The 16,106-nt window shown below is 32.8% G+C and overlaps 2 protein-coding genes and 1 long non-coding RNA gene across 6 annotated transcripts in view; 1 reads left to right on the top strand and 2 right to left on the bottom strand.

Moving 5' to 3' along the window:
- The window catches only part of LOC106681146 (uncharacterized), a 693,797-nt gene that overhangs the window by 623,107 nt on the left and 54,584 nt on the right, over window positions 1–16,106 (bottom strand). The gene's annotated exons all lie outside the window — the stretch shown is intronic.
- On the bottom strand, window positions 8,616–9,259 carry LOC112211414 (transcription elongation factor SPT4). The gene has a single exon (XM_024363038.2). The coding sequence runs from the start codon at window positions 9,155–9,157 to the stop codon at window positions 8,795–8,797; it is 363 nt and encodes a 120-aa protein (XP_024218806.1). The 5' UTR covers window positions 9,158–9,259; the 3' UTR covers window positions 8,616–8,794.
- LOC106681143 (uncharacterized) overlaps window positions 11,898–16,106 on the top strand; it is a 79,082-nt gene continuing 74,873 nt past the window's right edge. Inside the window, exon 1 of the mRNA XM_014421314.3 lies at window positions 11,898–12,035. The gene's annotated coding sequence lies outside the window, so the exon portion shown is untranslated. The remainder of the gene's footprint in view (window positions 12,036–16,106) is intronic.

Here is a 16,106-nt window from a genome sequence, read left to right as displayed (position 1 = left end):
TATATATATATGATAAAAATTGTGTTGTAAAACTTTATAAAAATTGTATTACATAAAGGTCTATTTTTGTTAAATTTGACTTTTATTTACTTATTTTAATTATCACAATAATACTTTATTCTAATTTCATATTTTACAACTATTTTTTAAAATCTATTTTGAATTTACTTATTTATCGTCAAGTCAAAGTATTCTGTAGCAATAAATTATTTGAGAAAACCTTTTCCTAATTCGCATTATACATTATTAGTTAGATACTTAAATACTTACTGCGAACTAGATTCTAGTTTCCTCGTAGGCATTAAGTATTGAGCAAATTCCCTTTCAACATCTCAGGCAACCGAATATCATTTATCAAGGTTACTTAGAATTAATAAGGTTGAATCTATCTTCTAAAATATGCATCGTAAATAATGACTAATAAATAGACAACTCTACGTTAATTTTAATTGATTTCTTATAGGTTTTATTACGATTTAAATGCGCCTCCCTTGAATTGCATTCTCAATTCCATTCAGTCTATGTTACTTTAATAACTAACGAAATGAAATATAACTTAATTTTTCTTAACGAAAACGAAAAAAGAATTGGCGATTGTAAGAAATAATACCTAATTGGCTGATTTCCTTTGAAAGTAGTTTAAAAGTTGTTTAGAATGTATAACGTAGTCTAGTGTGTGTATATGTGTATACCTGACGTTAATTACGTATCTTCCTTATCATCTAAGACTTACTCGCAAACGAAAACAAATTATGTAATTGGTTCGGAAGAAAATAAATTAGTTAAAAACTACCTAATATTCAAATCTCCCAGACAACACAATGTGGAAGGATCGGCTACCAAAAGGAAGCTTTTTTTACACTAGTGGTTTGTACAAACATTGAGTTAAGTCAATGTTTACATAGGTTCTAACTGTTTTCTTGCTGTAGTAAGAAACATATATGTTTAAAAAACGTGGACCACTCAGACATTCTCTATTTAATCAAATTAAAACTTAGAGCGTTGATTCACGAATCATTTATTTTTTGTTATAATATTGATATATTTTATGTAATATTATCTATGAATAAATTTTAACATAAAACGTAAGTTTAAAATTGGTAAAACAGCGTTCTGTTTTTGTTTTTTTTTCATAAAAAACAGTACTTCACTCCTCTAACGTGACAAATCAAGTAAGCATAACTAATAATTATTAATTAATCACCTAGTTGAAGCACAGTGCTAACCAAACTCTACCGAAAAAATATTTGGCCAAGAAGGCCCAAGGTACATTAATCTGCCATGTATTCTTGACTGATTATTTGTATATATCATATAAATTGAAATAAAAAAGTGTTAGTATTAATTTTTTTCGTTTTAACCTAATTCTATTTCTATGTCGGTGAATTAAAAATCTTTCATCATAATAAGGATTTTAATTATCCTGAAAACGGGTTAGAAAGATCATAGGCTATATCAAAATAATATAATATATCAAGTCATTGAAAGATTATAATTGCAAGAGAGCGAATTTTTTAGAAATATTGTTACTATTCTAAACTTCTTGGATTACTGATCTTTCGTAGAACTCTAGTGACAGTAAGATGGTCACGTATGCACAGATGTTTAATAATAGTACCAACTATCAATCAAATCTTGATAAAACGTCGTTAAATTTAGTAGGTTAGATAATAGCTACTATAACTTTCACTGTCAAAATTACTATCACTATGGAATCACTGTTTTAGCACAGTTCTAGAACCTACTCAGTCAGCTGACATCGAAGTAACAGTTGACTGTAACTTCCCACCGCCAGTTTACGAACAATCCTTGTATTCCCTCATACTCCCTATGATATGTACCGGCAAGTTATCCCTACTAAATCCCCACCGGGTCAACCCTATCTTCACCTCCCCCTCAACCACACAAGGGCCACCCAGGGTGATTAATTTACATTGGCATACCTGCCGGTATCCGCAAGACATCTCACTCCTGCTGTCTCTATCCTAGACAGACAACCGCTATTCTCCCTCACGTTGTAATTCACCTGGCATCCCCTTCAGATCTCATTTCTGGCTCTTTCCTCTTTCTCAGCACGCTCCGGAAGTTCCTCCTGGTTCTCTGTCCTCTTTCTGGATTCCTTCCTTCTAATTCTGTTTCAGAGGCCTCCGACGCTTCTGTGTACTCGCTTGCGAAATCATTTCCCCTTTGGTGTACCCTTCTTCGCCTTAGGCTCTGGGCGTTCACTTCCATCGGTTCCACCTGGCCCGATCCCTGCCTATGGTTCACATCCGTGCATTGTCTAGCTATGGTTCCCTCATTTCCACACTCGAAGCGTCGATTTCGGGGACATTGAGCCACCAGGTGCCCATCTTTGCCTCATCCATGACAGTTTCAGTCCTCTCGCCGCTGCTGGTTCTGGGTTTTGCTTGCCCTGATCTTCTGTCTCTGTTTAGCCTTTTATCATTACAGCTATCACTGTGCTCTCTTCTTCTTCAGGACAGCGGAGTAGTCCTAGGCCGATTGTATTTGATCCGAGTATACCCCGACTCTTCTACTTCCATTTGGGTCTTCTGTTCCCGGAGGCTTGTGTCTATTGGCTCCTGAGCACATTCTACAAAGAAGCGTTATCTCGGCATTCCCTCATTCTTTCCTAGCTCTTTTGCCAACTGAACCTTTAGTACATTGGATTTATTCCTCCGGTCTTTCCGGTGAATTTTTTTAATCCGACACTGCCTTCCATAGGTCCTGGGTGGTTGCAGTACGGGCCTTAATCCATTCTAGCGTCGTGGCATGAGCTTGCGCTAATGAGACTTCTGGTAGTGACGAATCTCTTCTGCAGGTGGGTTCCCTGCAACTAAAGATTAGTTGACGGCAACTAAAGTTAAAAAAAAAAAAGAAAAAAGAGTACTGACTGGCTTTATTGGGCTCTGCACACTTTATATATATATATACACTCGATCAGCTAATCTACTCAGTCAACTAACATCGAAGTAACAGCTGACTGTAACTTCATATATACATATATTCCCCATCATCGTATACTACCCCCGGAGGAAGAATCATAATGAATGAAGTGAACTGCCAGCACAAGCAAAACCAAAAAGGCGAGATTTACGATTAACCCCAGAGGCTTTGCAGAGGAGTAGGAACCAGTTACCGGTCACGTGTGTATTTAGATTACATCATCAGACACTTCTATTAACCTCAATGTAAACCTGAGCCCCGAGGGAGAGAAGAGTATCCAACTCCCCACTTTTTGGCTTCACTTTTGGTTTGAAGGAAGTAGGGTATGCCACCCTCTGCTGTTACCAAATTCAAGACGCTTTCTGCAAAAAAAATCTTTTATTTTAACTGATTGGTACTTTTGTTTTGCATAGTTAATTCATTTTTGTTTATAAATGATCTTAATTTTATAATTAGATGTATTTTTATAAATTTTATAAAGTAGATTGTACTATGATTTCTGGAGCCATCACTTTGTGAAGTTAACCAAATAAAGTACAGTAAATCTGATTCCACAGGCATAAAGTTGACGGAGGATAAATCAGACAATTGAGCAGTAAGATTCAAGATTATTCATTCTAATGATAGTTACGACAATTCATTCCCCCAGGATTTAGTTCGTATTAGGTTAAATTTACATACCGACTTAAGCCTAGAACTTTTATTAAATTTTATAGAGGCTTTAAAAGTCCGACAAACGTACCTTTTGCAACTGGTCTCCAAAATTATTTAAATTAATTAAGGTTGAAATATTTAACGAACTTGGTATACATATAAATTAATTTAGTAGAGGTCCAATCTACTAAATGTTTCCGTCGAAGAATGAAGTGAACTAGTACATGGTCACTCCAAAGCTTGGTCATGTCGTGCTGGGAGAGAGCACATGTTATATTTTAATAACTTGTCTTCTAAAGTGATTTATAAAGTTGTTTCAATGCTCTATGGTACCTTCACTATACCATACGTTGAATTAGGAACACGTTACTGGGATAAACACGTTTTGCACAGTATTTGAATTTTTAGAACAAGAATTTCATAGATAAATAAATAAAAATACTCTTTTTTTTATTTTTGCTAAACCTAGTTTATACTAATTCCTAACTTTACTCCAAATGTGATTGTCAAGGTTCACTTTAGATACAAAAGACTCATTCTGTACAACGCTACGAGTCTGACGAGACTAACGCTACGAGTAAATCACTGCTTTGTGTTAATAGTGGTTCCATCTGACAAAAAACAAGTTTTGCTTTTATTTTGAATTGCATACATTATAAAGATCCTAACATAGATTGAGAATATTTTCTCTACTAAAGTATCTCTACAGTGTCCCAAAGCTAGTAGGGCTCTAACGAAGTTTTTTTATAGTTTGATTGATTTATTTATTGATAGATATTACAATCTGCCACACAGTTGTGGGCAATAGGTAATAGTGATGAATGATCTCATACATACTAAAATAAAAAATAATAAAATAAAAAAAGGAAACAAAAAAAACTCTCTTAAAATATAAACAATTCTTTTGTTGTTTATAGACAAGATGAACATAATCAAACTATCCGGATAGATAGATATAGATATACTATATATAGATATACGGATATATCCGTATGAAAAATAAATAAATAAAATAATATATACAATATTTACACAATCGACCTGAGGATCCCTGAGCCCACTCTATCCCCCACGTGTGAGGGGTAGAGCAGAGCTGAAGAGATCCCGGCGCATCCCTCTCGCCGCATCACTGGTAATGAGCCAGTGGAGGCTGAGCAAGTGCGCTAAAGCCGCAAAACTTGAGTGGAGAATCTGACTATTCTAACGAAGTAACCTCAGTTTATTGTACTAAAGGAAAGGCGATATTTGATGACTGAAACTTAAAAAAAGAGTAATCAAATCAACTTTATTCATTGCATTTATTGGTTACAATTTTACTAAATCGTTCTTTGAAAGATGTAACAGTTTTAAACATCAACATAAACATGACAATTTTTAAGACAAAGGATATGACAATTACAACATTTACACTACCCATTTATGGTGTGCCAGAAGACTCATATAACCGAGGCAAAGTGTGGTATAAAAAGATCTCGGTTTTCCATGAAATATGAGTGAAAGAGATGAAAAATTTTCTATAGCAGTTGGGACTGAAAGATCACGAGATCGCCCTGTAATACGAATACATCGAAAAATTGGCTAACGACCAGGGCCACGGTATTCTTCCATTAACTACATGCAAGGTAAATTGCTACAGGCAATGAAACCCTCGGACCACAGCCGTTGTAGATCGTGACAGAATTTTCAAAATGGCATGAGAATTCATCAAGGAAGTCGTTATGGGTTTGAGTGCTAGCAAGGGTTTGAGTCGAGATTTTCTCGCAAAATATAGTAATAGTGGGTCAGGCCTTATCAAATTACTGAAAATGGAGTATTTTTCAGCCCTAATCTGGTTATAAAGTTGTGTGATATTAAAAAATACTGTTTTACTTATTTAGATTTTATCTAATAATACGCTATTTTTTTCAGAGGTAAGACTGACAAAAATGGTCAGATATTTTTCGGAACCAATCCTAAAATTTGTTAATGCTACATTATTGTTTCTTAAGTATCACTTCATGTGCATACCAGCTATGAACTGACGAGAAAAACACTAAGCCCTGAGCATGGAACCAAAAATATAACATGTAATATCCCTATAGAAGGAAAATAAACCATTTCTGTCAATCTTACAACTGAAAGAAATGATCAGATGCCCAAGAAACATTATAAACTAAGTAGTTAAAATAATTTGACCATATTTTGCGGAACCCATCCTGAAATTTGTTAATGCTACATTATTGTTTCTTAAGTATCACTTCATGTGCATACCGTCTATGAACTGACTACAAAAACACTAAGCCCTGAACAAGGAACCAAAAATATAGCATGTAATATCTCAATATCAGAAGAATATAAACTCTTTAAGACGCTGTTACCAATTAGTATATATATATATATATATAGTTTTATTTGAGAAATTTTGATTTGCATTTAAGTTAAATCAATTTTCCCTCAGTTCAGTTCAATAAAGAGGCTTAATGGTTCCTATCTGTACAATTTTTAATATGTCAAAAGTGTGCTATTTTTCTCTAAATTCTATTATCATGCGAAGAATTCAAACATATGAATCAAATTGAAATTAGGAAAGTTGATATTCGGTCAGAGACATTTTTTCGAGATTTTATTTGATTTTCAAGTTTTAAAAACCCTAATAGCAAATATAAAAAGACCTCCACGGTGGCATAAAATCAGTTCTAATAAGTCATCAAAAATATTTCAGTGTGTAAAGTTGTAAATCACCACGATTGTTATTCCCCCACTTCTCAACTACGGATGCCCAGTGTAGGAGGACTATCAATTGTACAAGAAATGAGACTAAAAAGATTAATGAACTGCTTTATAAGAATCATCGTAGGTGTTTATATACCACTCGCAACCCAGTATCCAAAGACTTTACCTTCTTAGCACATTTATATTTCAATCCCTAATTACCAAAAAAAAACCTTTGTATGTCGTTAATCCTAATTACTCCTTACCCAACGTTTATCCATTCACCTGTTAAACACAAGATCCCAGCCTACCGATTTTTATACCCCTTCCCGTAAAACTGCCTCCTTGGAAAAAATCCTTTGGTGTTCGAGCTACCTCATTTTCCAATTCCTAACCCATATCACAAATGAAAAAACAAGTTTTTCTTTTCTTCCAAGGAGCCCTATCTTACTTTAGGGAATTCCTCAGATAAGAAGGACAATATATAAACAGAAGAAAGAAACTAGGTTTAGATAGATAGACTAACACAAGGTGTTCGATAACTATTACATATAACTATGATGATGAAGTAAAAGTTTTGATAATGTTTTAAAAATTATAAACGAGATGGAACAGATGAAAATCCCGACGGTTCGAGATTTTAATTTCTTACAAAATTCTAAAAAAAATAGTGTTCTTTCCTTAAAAAGATATTTCAAAGAAAATTAAAACTTACTAAAATATCTACACTCATAACGTTATTTATTAATCTCCTTTCTACTAATAATTCAATGTACAAAATAAAAAACAACTAACAATAGAAAAAAACATGGATTTCAACAAAACATACACAAAGATATATTCTGAGAGTGATTTTTTTATAAGAGTGGAATGAAAGTAGAAATAATGATGGAAAAATATTGGCCTTAGTCTAAGTATAACTACTCTGTATCGTAGAAGTATAAACTAATGAACTGTTGATTTGTCAATAAGTTGGCCTTCTATTACTAAATTTTAATACTGTTACGCAAAGCTTTAAAACATTAGACTAGTTGAAATTCCCAAAAACATTGAGTACATTAGTGCTCGGTGTCTGATAGATAGTCGTGTAGGACTAATGGCAGTTCCAACTGTACTGCACAAATATTTGTGCAAAATATGGCATTTGCTGACGCCTGTTTCAGATAACAAACTTGAGTGTCGACTTCAGATTTTTCAGTATCAGTATTACTTCCTTAGTACTAAAAGTAACCGAAATTTCTATTGGAGCAATAAATAAAAATATTTGTCCTCAGAATCGAAAATTTTAGTGTTTTAGATATCAAGGAGAAAAATTGATTTCACCCCTGTCGGTTTTTTATCCTGCCTGTCTGTAATTAAATCCATGTAGTGGGTGTAACACCAATTACTGCTAATATTATTTTAATAAAATTTTCAAGATTTGTGTATTTTGAACTAAAAATAACGTTTGTGCTACGAAAAACCATTATAGTTGTACATCAATGAAATTCCTCTTGCTTCAAATTTAATCAACATTTCAATTAAAAATTTTTTAAAAAATCTTAATGTTATCGTGGTGTTTTTGTCAAAATTACCTACAAATCATTACTACAAAAAGAATAAGAACTTGTTTTTTCTTCGTTTTTTTAACATTTTAAAAAATGAATGTAAAGATTAAGAACATCAAATAATCTACGAATGGCCCACCTACCTTTTACAGAAGTTATAACCAGTATGTTTTTCTACCGTGACTTTCGTCGCCTTATTTTGATAAGCTTCTAACACCTATAACTTTAATTTTGAAAAAATATTAATAGTTGACCCACGGTAGAACTATTTTACACAACTTGTTCCTAAATCTTTTGACCGATTGAACTGGAATTTATTTGGACCCTGAATAGTTTTATATGATTTATAGTATTTGAATGATTTATTAAGGAAAATACAATTTTGTTAGTTAAAACCTAGTTGAGCCAATGCAAAAAGTTCTTGTGTTTAATCATCAGTTTTGATTCATTCATTCACCGAGTTGAGTTTTCAGCAAGGTTAGGTTTACTTTTCCTTCCCCACTTCCTAGAAAACAACCACTGTCATATTGTCTCAATTAGGTGATAGCATTGCCACGACAAAAGACTGTCTCTAGGGGCCTTCTTTCGCTTTCTTCCTAAACGAAACCCCCGTAAACTGTACAGTTTTTATACAACTTGAGTTCCTTTTTATTATGAGATAAAAATAAGTTTATAAAAAAACATAAATTCAACAACGACTGCATAAAACCGATTTATCAATAGTACTTTAATTTTTACCATATATATTATCTAATAATAAAAATACTTTGTCTACATATTTATATTTTTAAAGTTTATTTTATATTATAACAATCATATCAAATATGGGTACAGTTTTTAAATAGTATTTGATATATGTACTTCATTTTAATCTAATAAACAAAAAGTCGATATAAAAAAAAAAATTATGAACATACATATTTCAAAATCATTCAGTGTGCGAGTTTAAATTTTAATTAGTCTAAAAATCGGCGCAAACTGGTATCCCTGGACCTGTATACTCTGTCTTTCTTCTTCATCTCACGGATGATGTGCGCCGGGAGAGTACCGGCCACCGAAATAGCATAAGCCCCGGGAACAAAATTGATCATCCTCTGCCACTTGGCGACCCAGCTGTCCTGCGGACAAACCATCCCGATGAACCCGTCGAAGTTGGAGCTGGTGCAATCATGGACGTTGTCCCTGTTCTTCTTGAGATGGAGGAACTGCTCGCAGTTGTCGCAGCCCTCCTGCTCGAACTGTTCCAACGTCTTTATCAGGGAGCAGCTGAGGCATGCCCTGCACCCCCGAAGCTCACGAGGTAATGTGCTAGCCTTCATGGAGAAGTTCAATTGTAAGAGATGGGGCCTGTAGTGATTATGTCACAATGCACTATAACCACAATCACTCAGAAAACAAAAGACTAAAACATATGGTAAAAAGTTTCGAATATCATTCAGATTCATAAATTTACTAATATACTGTTTTAAAATCATGCCTAAATATAACACAAGGATATTTTAATTTACAAAGAAATCATCTTGATATTATTATTATTTTATTTATATATTAGGAATTAATTTTCCAGACAATACATACTCTCACAGAAATACCTCCACAAATCACATGACCTATAATCCCACAACAACGTCCCTGACAGAAAACTAATGTTCAGAACCTTCAGCTATCGTAAGGGTTTTAGAATATGAAGTACATCGTTAAAAAGGCGTGTAAGTAACAAATCATTGAGGAACAGGTCTTGCAGTTCTACGATGAGTTGGTTGATTCGTAGTGTAATATAATATAATATGAGTCTGTAAGTGGATTCTTGGAAACCCTTTAGAAAACCATATCTCGATCTATCATTGACATATGATTTTTTAGATACATGAATTACATTTTTGGTAAACTAATATCCCTCTTCCCTTATAATTATTGACATTTCCTCCTGAAGCATGTATCCTTCCTCAAAACATATATCTTTAGCAATCAGCTACAATCAAATGAATTATCTGCAAAAAAATGGCTAAGATATTTCACTATAACCTGAACACCATAATCAATAATTCTAAACACGATAATCAATTCTTCTTAAATTTATTTCATTCCACCAACTGCTATTTTCTGGTAAGACTAAAATATAAATATGATTCCCAAATACGATACTCGTCATTCAAGTATTAACAGTGGCAACAATAATTTGATGCATGGCCTACAATAGTTTAAATGCATCATAGTAGAGTAAAAAGAACATTTATTAATTCAGCATGTAAAAGAGAAATTAAAGAGAAAGGGTCTTAAAAAAATAGTTTTTAATGATATAAATTTTTATTTAAATGTAAACAGCTTTTGAAGGAAAGGATTTACAGATATTAGTCCCATTAAAACTTAATTATGGTAATCATCTCCAAAAAAGTAAGTTGAATAAGTTCGCGAGAAAAAAGAATGAACTGGAAAAAAAGAATCGAACTTTATTGTACATCAATTTCATATACCTCCTCTGTATATACTTACTATACATAACTATACACAATTACTCAATATCTCATTAGAAATTTCTTTATAGTATGTTTACGTAGATTTAATTAGAGTGCAAATTGGAATCAGCAGGTATCTCACAAATTCGCTAAAATAAATGTATAAAATATTGGTTTTTGATAAATTGTACCTAGGGAATTATTGAGCGAAAAGAGCTCTTTGAGACAGACAAAACAAAATTTGTTCTCGATTTCTTAAACTTAAAATGTGAGTGAAAATGTTTGATTCTGAGGACTTTTTTTTTTTGTTTTCATTTCTTCTATGATCAAAGATTTATTCTTTCAAAGCTCCCTTACCCTCGGTAGTGAGGAGGCAAAACAATTTAATTTAAATAATAAATTATTTTAACTCAGAAAATATTTGATCCCTTCTAAATAATTTCGATAGTCCTCCAGTTTAATTATGTAGATATATAAATCACCGAATTTGTTTTTTATTAGACACTTTTCATTACAGTGCAGTTTCATAGTCGTTCTATACGGTTGAGCATTTTCGAAACGATGAGTAAATAACGTACCAAAAAATAATTCGTATTCAGAATTTCTGATGATTGTAATACTTTCATTTACCATACATCTCATATGAACAATGTAAGTATAGTTCAGAAAAACTAGGTTGACCACCACTGAAATGTTTATAACCCGTAGAGAATAATGATTTTTCTAGAAACAAGAATTCAATTTTACATTTACCAGGTACGAAATGTCAAATCAATCGCTTACATTTTTTTTAATAAACATATAAACGACCAGAACACTAAATATAAGTATAATATTATCAAAATGTCCAGAGTAAGATGGGCTAAGGTACGGACAGAACAATTCTAGGGAGGAAAGAGAGAGAAGTCGTAGTCCAGAGTTCCCATTATAACGCCCATTAAGCGTGATAATTGGTAGCTGGCCTCTTGTGTAGATACCTCTCCCCTCGGCTATCTATATCCTCTATTGGAGTACCTTTCATAAATTGAATAGGGAACAATTTAGATATAGATACCTTTCTTGCTAAAAATATATTTTCAAGGTTAATTAGCTCAAACAATATTTATTAACGAGTCACTGTTCTATTATTTTACCATTTGATGGCCCCGGATTCTATATTCCCTTTTGAAATGGTTCTCTAACCTAAAAATGAATTATCTGGTTAAAATTTAAAGATAAAATAATTTCATTAATTTTAATTAATAAACAAAATGTTCAACTTTTCGGCTAATACGCCATATTCAAGAACAAAATTTTCTGTAACACATTCCTGTTCCAACTGATAGACTTCCAAGATAGAGGAGGTTATAAAAGTGTTACAAGATGGATATTTTTTTCTGAGGATGGTGTATTATCCGAAACGTAGAACATTTTGTTTATTAATTAAAATTGGTGAAATAATTTTGCCTTTAAATAATAACAAATTTACATTCACTTTATATAAGTTTTATAAATAAATCATGAGGTATTGATTTGTAGGTATTTTTTACATTAAATAGAACCTACCATATCCTCATAAAAAAAATATTTCAATATTAAGTTAGAAAACGTCACGAATATTAGTTTCCAAGGTTATATGCGATGCTTATCAAGAAATGTAAAAAAGATTGATGAAATTTGAACCAAGAGGGATCACACTGTTATTTAATGGAAATGCGAAGCATGAAAGATTTTTGTTTAATTTACATCTAATACCTGAAGTGTAAGTAGACTAACAGATTTTGTTCCAAAAAATTAAATCACGTAATTACAAACATTATCCATCACGAATGTCCCCAAAATTGTATTTGAGATTGTTCTATTCAGTACATGAATGATAACTACAAAAGAAATATTTTACAGACAATTATTTTGGAGGCTCATCTTACCCTTGTCCAACACTTAGATTTGCTTAGGAATAGCGATTTTTTTTATGATAAAATCACCAATGTTACTTTTCAAATAGTATTATATGTATATTATATTATATTATGCTGTATAATTTTAATTTAACCTAACTCTTTTAACTCTAATCAATTGAAAGTAAGAATTTAATTGTGGAGCTGTTGTAAAATATAAACAAGAGAAGGAAAATAAGTTTTAGAATTCCTAAGCGAAAGCAGAGGATGGAGTTTGAACAATTTGATATTTTTATACTAACAAGAACTCTACAAAATCGGGAACCGTTTAGAACATTTCCTTCAATTTCGACAATCCCTTCTATCTAACAAATACAAAATAAAGTTAACTATCTACGTTTTTGGTATTGTTTGTTGATAAGTTTAATATATTACCATTCATTCCATTAATGATTATTGTTAATTATTTTATTTTTTAAAACAGATTTCCATCCATTCCTAGCAGTCATATTTCATCCATATTAGTCATTAAAGCTTGTCTATCCTAAAAAACAGTGGAAAGTTTTTTTTTTATTGTAGTTTTATTGCATAACAACTATAAACGTTAATATTATTTGTGGAATAACTCTATGAAAACTTAGAAATGAACCAATTTATAAAAGATTGTAATTAGACGTGAAAGAGTATGTCTGTTTGAAATAGTTACAGATAATTAATATGCGATATAGAGTGACGTGGTTAAACATCGTTACTAAGCGAGAAAATGGGTGTAAGTATGATGCTTATAATGCTTTTGGCAATGCCTTTAAAGTACTTTTTAATAGTTTCGGATTGCTTTTGAAATTTTTTGAAATTATTCAGCACCCCATGTTATGGCAACATTAACAGTCAAATACCGAGATGCAACGAACCACGGTGTTGCTCCGGCGGTAGCTGAGCCATGAAAGATAAGCCAGAACGTGCCGAAATTCTTCTTATCTTGGACAGCCACAGATGTAAGTAGTTTGATGGCCCCACTGACCGAGGACACAGCCCAAGTTTTCCTATTAGCCAGGGAGTGAGTCGCTAACTTTATTAGCTCTTTATCTCTCATCTCCCTTCAACTGCATTACCTACCGCTTCCATCTATCTCGTCTACGTGAACGGAATGCCATCTTATTCGCCCCGGGCGGGAGATAAAAACCTCGCTGGAGGAAACTGCTTAATCAAACCCTTCTTCTCGGCTAACGATAAGGTGATATCTCCGATTGTGCTGTGTTTCACTTCGTACGCTCTCAGTGCTTTAAACGAGTTCAGTTCAGAACCTTTATTGTCCTGTTCTTCCGACTCACGTTTTGCGAACACTGTTTCACGTGACTTGGCAACTCCTTAAAAGACACATTAAGCAGGTCTTCGACTACGAGTAACGAAAAATTCATAAATCTATTAAAAGTGTGGAGTATAGTACTCCATGATATATCCGCTCATGAATAAAATAACGATCATTAAATTATGTTGAGGACTTAAACCTTATAACTATGACATTAGTATCTGTTTTTCTCATTTCAACCATTGATACTTACTAAGCACTTCTATAAATGACAGTACTTAATAAAAGGTACTTAGAGTTGCTTCTCAGTATTAGTATTTTTATAATCCTCACTCTGACCAAACGAAACAATAAACTATTCCTGCAGAATACGCTTTCTAGTGGAAATCAATTCTATCAATATTCACTATATTCAAGAGGGTTATCGTAGAGTAGTTGGAATTCAAGGAGGACGGCAAGTGGAGTGAGCGTTATACTTCCACTACCCCTGGATCTTGGAATCAACCACAAATCTTTTGGCCTCGGCAATTCATTCTTATATCTTACTTTTCGTATTACGATCATCCTTTGCGCAGGCGTGTTTTACTTGCTAGTAGTTAAGAGAATATAACCAATGTTTTACAATTCACTAATAAAAATAAAGATTTTTTTTAAATGTCAAAATAATTTTTAAAAAAAATAATGAACCAATTGAGCATTCCTATAATGAAGTTCTAGAAGACAAATCCGTTTACTGATCGGAAATTTATGATTCCGCCAATAAATTATACGGAAAGTAAATTTACCCTAAATTAATTTCACTAAATTCGGTGCATTTAACCTTAACAATATCTCCGATTATAACATAACGCTTTTCTTTCATAGTATCCGTCCGGTTTCCTTGATCCCCTTCATTACACATTGTTACATCTGCCTCCTTGCCTAGAGAGTCACCCTCAAAATATCCAGTTAATACACAACATTATTGAACTTATTTAATAACAATAATAATGTCATTAGGTATAACATTTATAAATAAAATTTATTTCTCAAACTTTTCACAGAGATGCTTTCATATAAAAATCGAATTTAGATTGTACTTCTCAATCTTTCTGTACATTAGTGATTAATCCTTCTATTACAACTTTTCTATTTTAATCAACAAAAAATTACGTTGGTGCCTCCAACATGCAGATAACCTATAAATATGTCCACAAAAAAGCTAGAGGACTCCTGGCATAATAACTACCATTAATAATTTCAAGTTTATAGGACTTATTTATTGAGAATGGGGAACGCTACACTCTTGTCTTATCCAAGCCCATTTCCTCTCCCGCAAGAAATTTTACTTCTAAATTATTGATATTTCTTGTAATGAATATAAGAGTTATAAATATAGCGTCAAAATGATTTAAAAGAACACAATTTTACCTGTTTAAGAATTATAGTGAACTTCGACAATGTATGAACTTAATATGACTCAAGATTCATCACAGCAAGAATTTCAAGTCCCCATTGATAAACATCATCCCTGCTTTATGGAATTACAATAAATAAAATTTTAGAGAGTAAGTGAGCCTCAGACAGGCAGGCTGACAGACAGAATTAGTATGTACGGGCGGTCGGGACGTGCCTCAGCAAACGTTAGGTAGCGCCACCATCGCCCTCTTATCTGACAATATTGAAACAACTAACATATTTACATAGCCTTCAGGGGTGGCCCACGGCATACAAATGTGTCAAGGATTGCCCGCACCTGCCCTCTTCCCTACAGTGCAGGAAATCTATCTCTTCATATTGCCTCAATATAGTGAGCATGCAGTTTGTCTATTAGGCCTTTCAGCGTCTTCGCCTCAGAGGCCATCGAAGGAATATTTTCAAAAAAGTCAAGTTAATAACTAGTTTCTAGAACAGCGGTTCTCTAACCTTTTTCGCCACGGCACCCTTGTCTGGCTGAACAAATTTAGCGACACCCTTGTCGAACTAAATAAATTTCGCGGCACCGTTGTCGAACTAAAACTGTCGTTACAATTATCCCTGAATGTGTAGAAAAAAATAAATATAGTATAAATTCTAGAACGCACTTTGTATTTCATATCCTCATCTCAATTTTTATCTTTTTTGGGGGAAAATGTTTATAAAGTAGCATTCACTTGGGCTTCCACTTAGGGAACTCCTGAGTCTAGGACTTAAATGGAATGAAATGGTGAATAGTGCTATGTTGAAACCATAGATTTATTATTAAACAATTTTTTAAAAAATGCTAACAATGTAGAGCACTTTCAAAAGTACATTTAGATTTCAATAGTACACTTCCTGCATGTTCTTAGAAAATATAAAAATATCTATAATTGATAGGAAATCTTAATTAACCTGTTATTATAAAAGGAAAAAAAAATTGAAATAATAGCTTCCTATACAAAGTGGTCATATAAAGTAGTTGAAATAAGTAATAAACAAGTTATTAAAATGGTAATCAGCAATAAACAGGTATGTAGAGATTCTAAAAGTCAACTGAAATGCTAGAGGAAGGAATGAGTTAGGTTTGAGCATGAAAATTCTGAAGGGTTCAGTCGAGAGAGGAATGCAATGATGGTAGGTTTAACCAGTATCAAATCTTCAGACTCAATAGGCCTTTATATATATA

The sequence above is a fragment of the Halyomorpha halys genome, unplaced genomic scaffold, assembly GCF_000696795.3.
Source record: "Halyomorpha halys isolate HHAL.00 unplaced genomic scaffold, Hhal_1.1 Scaffold312.1, whole genome shotgun sequence".
Lineage (NCBI taxonomy): Eukaryota > Metazoa > Arthropoda > Insecta > Hemiptera > Pentatomidae > Halyomorpha > Halyomorpha halys.
Note: the sequence above shows the minus strand (reverse complement) of the source record. Positions and strands in the feature narration are given on the sequence as shown.